This window comes from Uloborus diversus, chromosome 4, assembly GCF_026930045.1.
Source record: "Uloborus diversus isolate 005 chromosome 4, Udiv.v.3.1, whole genome shotgun sequence".
In the NCBI taxonomy this organism is placed as follows: Eukaryota; Metazoa; Arthropoda; class Arachnida; order Araneae; family Uloboridae; genus Uloborus; species Uloborus diversus.
In genome coordinates, this window is record NC_072734.1 from 125,018,595 (window position 1) to 125,031,602 (window position 13,008).

The 13,008-nt window shown below is 29.4% G+C and overlaps 1 protein-coding gene across 1 annotated transcript in view; it reads left to right on the top strand.

Moving 5' to 3' along the window:
- LOC129220820 (sister chromatid cohesion protein PDS5 homolog B-like) overlaps positions 1–13,008 on the top strand; it is a 47,851-nt gene that overhangs the window by 19,255 nt on the left and 15,588 nt on the right. Inside the window, exons 14-21 of the mRNA XM_054855251.1 lie at positions 364–396; positions 888–985; positions 2,374–2,513; positions 3,566–3,781; positions 4,833–4,993; positions 6,768–6,918; positions 9,235–9,390; positions 12,744–12,812. Coding sequence (XP_054711226.1) covers positions 364–396; positions 888–985; positions 2,374–2,513; positions 3,566–3,781; positions 4,833–4,993; positions 6,768–6,918; positions 9,235–9,390; positions 12,744–12,812 — 1,024 coding nt within the window. The remainder of the gene's footprint in view (positions 1–363; positions 397–887; positions 986–2,373; positions 2,514–3,565; positions 3,782–4,832; positions 4,994–6,767; positions 6,919–9,234; positions 9,391–12,743; positions 12,813–13,008) is intronic.

The window sequence follows — 13,008 nt, forward strand, 5'->3', positions numbered from 1 at the left end:
TATTCAGTTCCGATAGATTTTGTTCGTATAAACGGGGTATTATCTCGGTTTTCTGTTACACAAAAGCAGGGCTGACATTATTAAAAAAAAGATATCTGGTTATGAGATTTATTAATTGTGCCTGGAAGGGTTTAACACTTACGTTTTTCTTCCCAGAACTCGTATATTAAAACAAGTGAAGTGCATGCTGAATGCTCTTCTGTATTCAGTATAGTGTGAACTTAAAAATGTTAATTTTTCACTATAAACATTGGTCAATGAATATTGGTGAAATTGAATATCATTTCCCATCTCCCTATATTTTGTGTATTAATTCATTTTTTAAATATATTTATCTATTTGTTTTATTCTTATTATTTTCAGGGCTTTCAGGGAACTTTTGAAATGCCAAAGCAGGTAAGTTATTGCAATAAATCATATTTTGTAAAAAAAAAAAAAAAAAAGCAGTGGAAAAATTAGTAAAACGACGACAACGTGTATAAAGTACAAATAAAGTATTAAAATAAAGTTAAAAACTCAGCAAACAGCTGTTTCGGGGTTAATTATGTTCATCATATTTTGTTGCATTCTTTACATAAGAAATAATTAATATGAGAAATCAGGTTTTTGATAAACAACAAAAATTGCAATAATGTAATTAAGTACTTATAATACCTTGTTTTAAACTTGTATATCTTTATTCACATTAAAATTAAAACCTGAAATCGTTTATGCTTTGTGTTTTGTTAAAGTGTCAAAAATTTGCTGAAAAAAATATTATTTTGTAATAGTTATTATTAAATTTTTAATCTCTTACCAAAGATTGTTAGTGCAATTTTGAATGAAATTTGTTAGGTAAAACATATAAATATATTTTCATTTATCTGTTTTCTTTTCCTTTTGGGCAGTCTACGAAATCAAGTCAGAAGTTTGATAGACTTTAATATCAAGGACAAAAGTGAAAACAAAAAGAAAGTAATAGCATCAAAAATTCTATTACTTGCAAGTTAGTATATTATTATTATTTTAACAGTATTTCATATTAATGCATTGTAATATGTAAAGCATTAAAAATCGCTTGAATTTGATTTCTAACATTTTTGGGGATGAAATGAATTTTTTTTTTTTTTTGGAACAGCAAAATTAATTTTTTTTTGTTATAGGCTGTATTTTCTGGTGTATAAAACACATTTATCTAATCTTTTAAATAGGCTCACTGTACTCAATTCTACAGGAATAAAAATAGTCATTTTTTCAGTCATATGCTCTTGCTTTTACATTCCACAAGATCACAAGTTAAGCATTTTGTTTGAAAGTGAATGAACAAAATATTTTTAAATTTTCTTGAAATTTGGATATAGCAAGGTTAGCTGAAATTTTGGTGGAAAAATGTTAGCGGGGATGATGTTGGATGAAAATTTCTACCCTACCCTTGTTTACTTCTAGTTTATTTTGTTTCATCATAATGCAGAGTAATCTAATCTGCAATTAGTCTTATGTATTAAAATGTTAAACAATAGTTTTTTTTGTAAGTAAGTTTTAAATTGTATTTCAAGAGCGATTTAATTTTTTTGTTCAAGGTATTCTTGTATCATCTAAATCTTTGTGTGTCAACTTCATCCACAGAAAGCATAGCAGTGACACATTTTAAAATTGTCATTTGAATTATTCTGAATCATTTAAAAAGCAATTCTTGCAGGCCTCATTTTCTTCCTACTTTAGTAGAAAGGGACTTTTCTATTTGACCCTATTAATATGATTATTCTGCTTTAAACTTTTTGAACTCCATAAGACAATATTAAATTAAAAATTGAAACTATAAGACTTTTTTTTTCAAATACAACTTTTGCATTCCAGAGGCAATTAATTTCTAAAAATTGTACCCTTGTCGTTAATGTTGTACATTTCAAAAGGAAGACCAAGTGTGAAACTATTCCGGGACTGCCTCAGAACTCTGGGGTTTTTAAACTGACAAAATCCCGAAATTCTGATTAATTTTTTTTGTTTGAATAATTCTCCATAATTTGTTAACTGGTGTTCAAAGTGACAATTGTTATTAATACAATTTCATACTTTCAATAGTTCAACATAAAACATATTAATACTTATTCACTTTTAGTAACATATCCATAATATTTCTCTTTGAAAAAAAATACTAAGATTTTTTTTCTCTTTATTAACAGAACATGAATAACAAGGAAATTTGGAGGGGAATAAGTTTTCGTAAACTGCTAGTTTAATGGCCTAAAAAGAAAATTATCACAAAATAATTCAAATCTATAAATTTTCTGAATCAGCTACAATAAAGTTTAAATAGTAGGAAGTTTTTCCCCCTTTCGTTTTCTATCATTTGTATTGTAATGATTTATTCTTGGCCTTTTTTTTATATTGCAGAGCATTTTCTAGACCCTAGTAAAGCAAATGAATATCTTTCAAAGTTTTTTAATGAATTGGAGACTAATATGAGATTGACCTCTATGATGACTGAAATTCTTGGTGGTAATCTATCTTGTTCGGAAGCAGACTACAAAGTGGTATGTTTGTGTAATATCTAATAATATTTTTTCATTAGATTCAAATATTAATCATTATTTTATAACATTATTATGTTGTAAAAATATTTCACTTTGATATATTTGAGGAATAGTGCATTTATTGGACATAGTTACTTTTATTTCTAAATTATTTGCTCAAAATTATTGCATTCTTTCTATTTGTTTAAATATTAGTGCTACGTGCTTGGCCTTGCCCGTGGTAGAAAATTTAAAGGTCATTTGATTCACCGGTATATTTACGGTAAATGTTTATTTTGTGTTAAGTATTTTTTTCAACATATTTTTGGCAGATATGAAAACTTAGCAATATGTCTACTAGTTGATTAGTCGCTTTTATGACAACAACTGTACTTTTTTTTTGGAAAAAAAAAAATGTCAAAGAAAGCGAAAACAGTGCTGCATGTGCTGATGTATGTGGTAAGCTAGTCACTGAATTTAGCGCATCATTTTCGGCTTTAAATTTTTCAATATATCTCCAAGTTGTTGTCAAATGTTCTTCCATTTATGACTTCCTTTCTGTCCCATTACTTCTGTGATCTTACTACCAATATACGTTGAAATTTTTCTTTCATCGGACCAAAAGTAGTAAAACGTAATGATTTATGAACAAAAAAAGATATCTTTGTCGCACGAACAAAATAAGCAAGCTGGAGCTCTTGCCATAGGCAACACTTTCACCCTATTTCTGTGTCTTTTTTTTTTTTTTTTTGAAACTTGATACAAAAACTTGAATTAAGCTGGATAAGAGCGGCGATTTCATTATTTGTCCCAGCTCAAGAAAAATTGAAGATTCGGCACTGTCTTAGTGTTTAATGTTTTCTAAGTCTGTAAACAGGCCCAATTTCTTTCTAAATTAGTGCCTGCAACATGTGCTGTTCATGCATTCATATAAGAATGGCAAAACATTCCCGAGCAATAAATGATAAATATGACTATTCAATTAAATATTCTCTATTTTAGGAATGTACATTTATATACATTGAACACCAGTCAAATTTATGCTACATCTAATGTTCTTTGTTCTGTTTTAGAAAGAAGTGTTAAAAGTGCTTGGACATCCTGTACAAACAAACTCATATTATGTGATAATAAAACAGCTTTTTGAACGCATTGCTCCTGTGATGATTGACAAACAAGGAATCAAACATTTAATAAGTTTCATTAAGGACTCTTTGTTGGGTGATGGAGCAATTGATGCAGAATTACACCTTGAGTCATCAGCACACAGAGGCTTAGAGCTGCTAATAGTAAGTTTTTTTTCTTTTTATAGTTTGATTTTTTCATATGGGTAGTTAAATTAATGGCTGATCTAATTACCATGGTTCATTATTACTCTTACCAAGAAACCACACAATAGTGTGGTTTCTTGGCTGTCCATTCATTAGCATTCAAAAGCATTCATTATAAATATATGTTTTTGAATGTATAAATTATTTGCCCTCATGTCCCTGTTATCATAATATGAGGTCTAAAAGTCTGCTGGAATTTTAAGAAAAGTCACTACATGTAGCAAGTTTCAGTGATTAATGAAGGGCATCTTTTCATATCATTTGTAGATGGATGCAAGATGGTGAAATTGCGTGATAAATTTCTTGCCAAGTCTTTAAATTTGGCGCTTAAAAAAAAAAATAGGCAGACTTTAAAACCTTAAAATCTCTATGATGGACAGATGAGGGCAAATAATTTTCCTGTCAAATATGTTCTGGAGACTCTCTTTTGATTGCTACCTATTTCTACTTTTTTCATTATTGTGTTTTCATGTGGTTTCTTGATTAAATGTTTTGTTTTTGAGCAAAAACTTAGCAATAAATGTTTTTGCTTCGCGATCGATCATTGTGGGATTGATTTAATGAGATTTAAATATCCCTCCCCCCCCCCCCCCGCTCCTGTTATTGCATCTCATGACATTTTCCTACAGTTTTCTTCATGAAAGCTTCTGCGAGTTCAGTAGTTTGAATATTTTTTTTAAACCTCCGCATTTTTAAATTTTTCATTCTCTTTTGCTCTTTTGGCCTTCTTGCTGCAGAATAAGAGCAAAAATGGAATATTGAAACTTTAGAAAGCAATTTCAAGTGAAATAAACCCCTGTTTCGCTAGATAGTATTTATCTCACCCTTATTTTTTGGTCTACAAAGTTTTGGTTCCATGTTGATGATTAAATAATTTTCATTAACTTTTACAGGAGATCTCTAACATTTAAATTTTTATGTGCTTATTATGTTTTGCAACATTTATGTGCTAATAACATTTTTTTTGTGCTTACCTAGTTTTTGAAATCATGATTATTTTATTTTGCAGGTGTTGACATATGTGTTTCCAACTGCTTTCAAGGATTCTCAAATTTATAACAGCCTTTTACAGTTCTTGTCAGCAGATGATCCACATGCTGTAGATCTTACCTTGCAAATCTTTTTGAATATTTCTACTAATTTAGAGCTTAATTTTCCTGATATTTATGAGTAAGTTTTTTAAACTTTATATTCATGTGAAATAGATCAATAGTGCAGTAGGTCTAACATTTTCTTAAGTTGGGTGGGATCACGCAAGGATACAATTGTTGTCATAAATATTTTATTTATGAGGATAAGTTAATGATATTTGATTGGCATATTTTCTATAACTGTAGTTATCCATTGTAACGATGTATCAGTAAAATTAAAAGACCATTTTGGAGCCTAAATTTTTTTACTCAGAAGAAACCAATTTCAAAATTTTGTACCCTTGATATCAACATGATGTTGTAACCAACCTATCAGCAGCTAATTCATGGTAGATGGGAATGCCAGCCAACTATTGAGCCACTAAAATAGCTAAACATGCCATATGGCCGCTTAAATTTGTTTCATACAATATGTTATATGACTATAAAATATGCAAATGAAATTCAATCATCCAAAATTTTTAACTGAGGGTGTGTTCCTTCAAATATTTTTACCCAACTAAAGCAATTCCTAAAACAGTGACAAACCTTTAAGTTACTTTTCCAATGTTGCTAATTTTTCATTAATAGTGTTTAATTGCCCTAACCAAGCTCATGCAGTGATGTCAACACTGCTCTATTTACACCATTTTGCTTCAACAAATGCTGCTTCATCTGCTGCTCAATGCATTCAATATGTTAACTTCTTTTGTGCTGAAACTACAACTAAGTACTCTTGTCATGGTTCACAGGGGTCATGGAAATCTTGCAAAGTCATGAGGGGGGGGGGGGGGGAATCAGAGCTGAAAAAGTCATGGAAAATTAATATCTTCATTAAAAGTAATGGAAAAAGGTCCTGGGCAAAGAGAAAGCAGCAGTAACTAAGCGAGCGAAGAAATCTTTAGTGATTTAACAGTATTATATGTAAAAGCTATTAAAACTAGAAAATTGTTGTATTATTATCACAAAATGCTAGTTTTGATTTTCTTGTGAAAATGTTAAGCTCTTTCTGTAAAAATTACAACCAGTTAGTCATGGAAAGCTAAAGTCAGAAGTCATGGAAAGTCATGAGTTTGAAAAATAAATGTAGCAGATACCCTGACTATCAGTTACAATAAATCGTTGACATGCATGTTCTTAGCAAATTAGAGTTGGCTCAATAAGATGGTTAATATTGCAACTAAGAATTTTTCCAGTTGGCATTTCTTCATAAGACTCTCACTTAATACAGTTATGAAATTAAGTGAAAGAAAGGGGGACGCAACCGTTCTGCAACCAGAGGTCTATTGTACTAGTCTCCAAACAAGTCTTAAAATAGACCAGTAGCAGAAGCAAAATTCAGCAAACATGTAATAGGAATGTCATGAATCTCCCACCACTTAAGCAAGTTATGAGCAAGGTGTTCAAACTTATATGCAGAAAACAGTTCACAATCACAATAGATGTGAGTAACAATTTCCTCATGAAAGATACAGTCACTCCAAGTTGGGTCATTACTGACACCCGTTATCAGATATAGTTAAATCCCATTACAGCAAACTTAAAGGACCATAAATTTTGTTCGTTTTGGGAATTTGGTTGTAATGGAGTTCAAGCAATATAATGGCAATTGGAAATCCATATACTGTGTATATTTATACAACTTACAGTTTGTACAGTTTTCATTTGCTCATACTTCAAAGTGGGAGTGGATTAAATGGGGAATAAAAGGCTACAGAGCAGTCCACATACATGAAATTTAAAAATTCCATTAAGTATGTAAAATAAATCTTTAAAATAACTTTTGTATTTGATTATTTATTATTTGATTTCAGAGCACTTCTGCCAATGCTGCTAAAATTTGTGGAAACTGGGACAGCAAAGCAAGCTAAACATGCTGTTCATTGTATCCATCAAATTGTTCAAGACAAAGAAGAAATGTTTGGCAATTTAATTGAAGTATGTTCGATAAGAATATTGTATAAAGTTTTCCTAATGTATGCATATACATATGCTTAGTTTGTAATTTTTGTGCATTAACAAAGCAAAATATTTATAATTAATTTTAAATATGATTATGGTTTCCGTAACCCTATGTTTCATGATGTTGCTATTAACTGTAGTGTTTTTAACTCTGCAAATATCAAATCCATAAAACATTTTTTTTTTTGAGATGTTGAATTTCATAGCTAATTTTCCACATTTTGGAATTATTGTTTTTTACTAATTTCAAAAAACATTTTTTTAAAAAGGTTTTTTTTTTTAAATTTGTGTGTGTGTGTGTTTTTTTTTTTTTTTTTTGTCCCTCTTATTCCATCTATTTGTTATGAGTGACCAACTTTCTACTATGTTTTCTTCTTGCATTTTCCAACTATCTTGGAATTTCACCCCTCTTCACACATCATTTGCACCTGTCTGTAGTGTTTCAGAGCTGTAACTGTACATAAAAATAATCACAGTTCCTAAAAAATTACACAATAGTTCCCCATTTCAATCTAAGGAATATCTCAGGGTGACGACAGATCAGGGAAAAGTCAGGGAACTTTATTAATCAGGGAAATATTTCAGGGAATAGTCAGGGAAATATCAGGGAATTTTGAAAAAAATAACAAAAAATCAGGGAAAATTGATTTTACAAAGAAAAAACTTTTTTGCTGTACAAAATTAAGTACATGTACTCTAATTCTCTACGCATTTTCCTCCAATTATCTCTTCAAAAGAAAAGTAAAATTAATGAGGTGCGATTATACACTGCCGCATATTTGTTCATCTTTTTTCCTCAACGTCAAAGTGTTGAATCTTACTTGTTAACCACAGGATGAACTTCCTAAGATTGTTTCTATGTCTGTCAGGGTGTTTATTTTACCTAGCTTGAAATTTCCTTTTACACTTTCAATGCTACGTAAAATAAACAACCATACAGGCAAAGAGGAAGCCTTCATTAATGCCTTAGCTCCTTTGCCTTTATTCCATTGTCTCGAAGTAATTAGCGTACTGTAATCACGATTTCAAGAAGATATCTTTGGTTTTTGAATTAATACTATAAAAGCTTAAAAGTTATTACTTCTTAATGTGTTTAATTTAATTGCTAAAATTGAACTTTCAATAAAAAATTTTTCTAAATTTTAATAGTTTCTTAAATTTCTTATGCTAAGTGGTTTCTGGAAGTAAAGTATTTTTTTTTTTATAATTTTCTATAATCTTTTCATGTCGAAAAATTTAATATACTGTTTTGTAGGGTTTTTTAAACCATTTTATTAAAAAAGTAGCATCTTTTAAAAATATATCTTTAGTTCAACAACTTTACACAACTTAAAACGTTTAAAATACTGTATTTTATACAAACATACAATGGATTTCAAGTAGAGCAAAGAAAGAAAACCATTATCATTGGTAACGTAAATCAGGGAAATTTGGTGAACTTAATCAGGGAAAAGTCAGGGAACTTTTTTTCACAGTTCCTGTCGCCACCCTGTATTAATTGCAGTATTTATTTTTTCAAAATTACCTGAATATTTTTTATTATAATAATTTTGTTACATGAGTACAAGGGAAGAGTCTCGGGGGTCACAGAGTTTAAGCTGGGTTCAAAAGTTCTTTAGCTTAAAAGCTAAAATTGTAGGAAAAGTTTTAGCAAAATACTAAAATATTACGTAATCTCATATCTTTTTAAATGCCTCAGTGTGTTTCATTTCCAGTTGAAAATAGAGTTCTCATTTCATCTATGACATCTTTAAAGAAATAAGTACAGCAGCTATTTTTTTAATATAAAATAAAAAAAGAAATTACATGTTTGGTTTTTAGAGCGTGACACTCCCCTCCCCCATAATGCTGTTACTGAGAGGGACTTAATGCTGGAAGAGTAAGTATTGTTGAACTTATTAGTAATTTAAAAATCTTGGCTTAAGATTCAAAAAGGATGAAGTTGACTATCGCCATACTGCTTCCTCTCTTGGATCATACATTGTTTTCTTTTCAAATTATGTTTTTTTTTTGTTGAGATATTGTTTTCGCATTTTGCAAAAAATGCCACTGTAGCAAAGACCTGAGGGGAGTGGGGGTTATGGCCCTTCCTCACAACCATTAGCACATGCATCCACATTGTGTTCAAACACTTAAGATTTAAATGTGGACAATTGCAATAATTTTTTTTATTCATGAAATACTTCTTTTCATTGCTTATGAAATTAATTAGTAACGTTTTTGTCCTATTAGGTACATTATTACTGGCCCATTTAGTGATTTTTATTGCCCCTAGCAATTTTATAAAATTTATTCATATTGTTCTATTTTTATTTCAAGGTTTTGAAAAAACACATGAGTTTTGCATCTAAACACTTCAGAACTGCTCTTGTCTCATTTGGGCACATAGCATATCTCTGCCATGATATGTTTGCTTCTGAATTCAAAGCGATTGCTGCACAAGTAGTGGTGAAGAATTTACTTATGCTTGATCAGGTAATTTATATTGCTGTTAAAATATTTAATGTTATAGTAAATTTAACTAATTATTTAATGTAATTATTCTTGAATATTTTTACTTGAAAGATTTTCAGGAATGCTTTTCTATTTTTGACATTTTTCATCTTTTTTAAAATATGAAAAGCTGTATAATACTTGAAGAGCTGTATAATTTTAAGCCTTTCACACCCCCTTTTTTTTTTTTTACCATGATTCTGATCTACTGATGTATTTCCTCATCCACTATGATAACCCTACACATGTACCTTCAATTATCAAAGAGGAAAAGCAATCGCGTATTTCTAGAATAACATGCTTCCACATTTCCCAAACTTTTCTTGAAACTAACAATTACCTGCTGACATATTTTGTCAAATTGTAAAAAGGAAAGTTAGTCTAAAATGATCTCTTGTGAGCATAACCAAAAATGATAAGTTTGAAAAGTTTTGCTTAATTTCAATAAACAGTATGGTTAAAGTTAGACTAATGTCAACTAGTCCAAAAAAAAAAAAAAAAAACTAATTAATGCTAAAAATTTTCGCTTTTCTTTAACGAATTGTCAAGCTGAAATACATTGATTTACATGTGATGATTTACATGTTTATCGTGGAATCATTATAAGTATTTTGCACCTGAGATTTTCCCAAGTTCGCAGGTTGGTCCTTCCATGCAAAATGAGCAAATCAGCTGTGGCTGACATGTCACAGATTTCAATGAAAATTTTTATTTAGGTAAACTATGTATATCTATGAGGAAATGCAAAGTATGAAAGTTTAAAAACTGTTTGTTGCTTTGTTATTGAAATTAGAAGTTGATGCTTGTGCTAAGCCTAAATTTTCAGAGTTCATTGCTGCCAGTTTGTGACTCAATAATTAAATAAGTTATGAACGTACACTTAAAAAATAAATATTCCCGCATTCTATAAACAAATCTCTATTGGGGAAAGAACAAAGTAAAATTTATTCGGATCTTTTTTTGCATCTGAGATATCAACAAATATTGAAATTTTGCCAATTTACTTCAGAGTTTAAATCACTCTTCTTGCTCTTTTAATGAAAAAATAACAGTAAAAATGATTCAGATTGAAAAACTATAAGTAACTATCTGCTCTAATTTAGTTTCTGTTTATGAATTTCTTGATGACGAAATTGTCCTTAAAAAAATCGAAAATTTCCAAAAATTTCATTTTTTTTGGTCTATTTTAGATGTTTTTTTTTTTGAAGGTGAGGGAATGCTCTAAATTTACTCAATTTTTTTTGCGTAATATATTAAAGTTTCTTTTATATGCTACTAAATTTTAATTATTGGTATCAGCATATTTTTGTTACTAGAGTAACTTGAACTAAGGTAAAATTTCATTAGTTACTTCTTTTTATTTTGTAAGTTTAGCAAAACTAACCATTTCTTTCGTGTTTCATTTTCTCAAAAGCATGTTTATGAAGTACATGCTGACATGTACATTTTTTTAAATTGAAATAAATGTCAGTTTTACTTGCTTTTGTATCATTTAGTCGTTTATCTAGTTCTATGAATTCTTGTAATTTCACATAAGAATCAATTCATACAGGTTCCATACAGTATAAACTACTCATTCATGTCCAAATATTTCTAAGTTATGAAATTAAAATAATTATTTTGAAAATGACAATATGTTTTTTCAGTATAATGTATTAAATAGGCACAATATATGTAATTTAAGAAGGTGCTATGAAGTTTTCACACTTTTTATTTCTGTTGTAGTGTGTGAATTGACTAGCAAAATTGCTTAATTTCAAAGACCTGTATCTTTTTTACAAGCCAAATATACAAAAAAACAGTATAACATGTATAGTACTCGAATGGCATATTCAATTGATCAGGAAATTTTATTTTTAATTCAATCCCCTTTTGGTTTATAGGGGTCTAAAAATGTCATTTTTGTCATTTTTCCGATTTTTGGGGGGCTGTAATCTATAAAGGGTGCACAAACACACAGCAACAGTTACATATTCTTTTTAGCATGGTTCCAGTGAGTAGTTTTTGCCATATTTCATTTTGTTTTTCCGTCCCCTACGTGAGTTATCCCCCTTTGAAATGAGTAAAATTTTTACATTTGGCCTTGAACTTTAACCTGTTGCCATTATTTTAATTATTAAGTTACAGCCACGTAACTCAACATGTAAGACTATCATCTTATGCACTTTAACATCAAAGCGTAAAATTAACTGCCATAAATGTAATTCAAATAGATTTTGGCCAAAATGCAAGGTCTAAAAGTCCCATTTTTGACTATGAAAATCACTTTTGATGACCTCTAAAAAATCAAAGGTCCAATTGAGAGAAAAAATAAAATTGGTTTTAAACATCTTTCATATGCAGCTTTTAGGGATATGAATTTCAAAAAAGTTAAAAAATGGTCGAGCGCAACCATTCGTCGAACATGTTTGGATTGACCCATAAAACAGAAAGAAAATGCTATTTTTCTGAATTTTATTTTATGTTTGAAAATCAAAAACCGATTTCGAGTTTCTTCAAGCAAATAGTAGAAACACAGCTCTATATTCTTGAAAATTTTTAAAGTTGTCTGAATTTTCCCTCATTTGAATTTTTGTGTGTACATGAAGGAGAAAATCATCATTTTACAAATTGTCACTAAGTTTAAAACTGATTTTGAAGACAAATGAGTTAAAATACAACTTCAAAAGTAAGACATTGCTTTTATGATACTTAGCACATTATTGGGTATTAATTTCATCAAAGCTAATGCATTCCTTTAAGATTGAGATTAAAAAATAAAATGCTTAATTATGAGAAAATTGAAATATTTTCAGCTTTTGAAACTCAATTAAAAGTTAACTATAATAACTTTGAAAAATTTTTATGATATCAGATTGATTACCCTTCTCCATAGATTGCAAAAACATATAACTTTTATGTTTTCATTAAATAGTTAATAAGATACAAGCTTTCAAAAGTGCAACATTTAGCATTTATGAGAATGCTGTTCAATTTGACCAATTTTCAATCGCATGTAACTGTTTAAATAACTAATTTTAAGCAAAAATATTTTAGATATTTTTATATAGGCATAAAAGGAACCTGTATACCAAATTTCATAAAAATCTGTTACCATGCGCTCTTTTTTGTGAATTGCTCATTTCGCATGGAATGACCCAGGTATGCATTTACAAAATCAATATTATGATAAAAAACAGGGCTTATTAAATTCTGAACAAAGTTATGAGAAGGAATTCCTTAAAACCTGAATGTCAATATGTTTCAGCATTCCTGTTTTCTTCTGCATGTTGAAACATTTCAAAATGATTTTAGTTTGAGCATTGGACCTAAATTCATAAATTTCTATGTTTTAGGCCACACCTCGTGATAAGGATGAAACATGGGCACCATTTGAGTCATTGCCTGAAGAAACTAAGTGTAAAGTATGATCAATCAATTTCATGTATTTTTATTTGATAGCTTTTAACTGCTAAAAAACATGTTTTGATTCTGTTTTCAAATCTTCAGCATTCAAGTTTGCTAATATGTACAGTTTGATTTTAATTTTAATAATTAATTCTGTTTTCTTAAATTTTTTTTATTAAGCTTTTTTTAAGCACTTTGACATTCTTTTTCAAT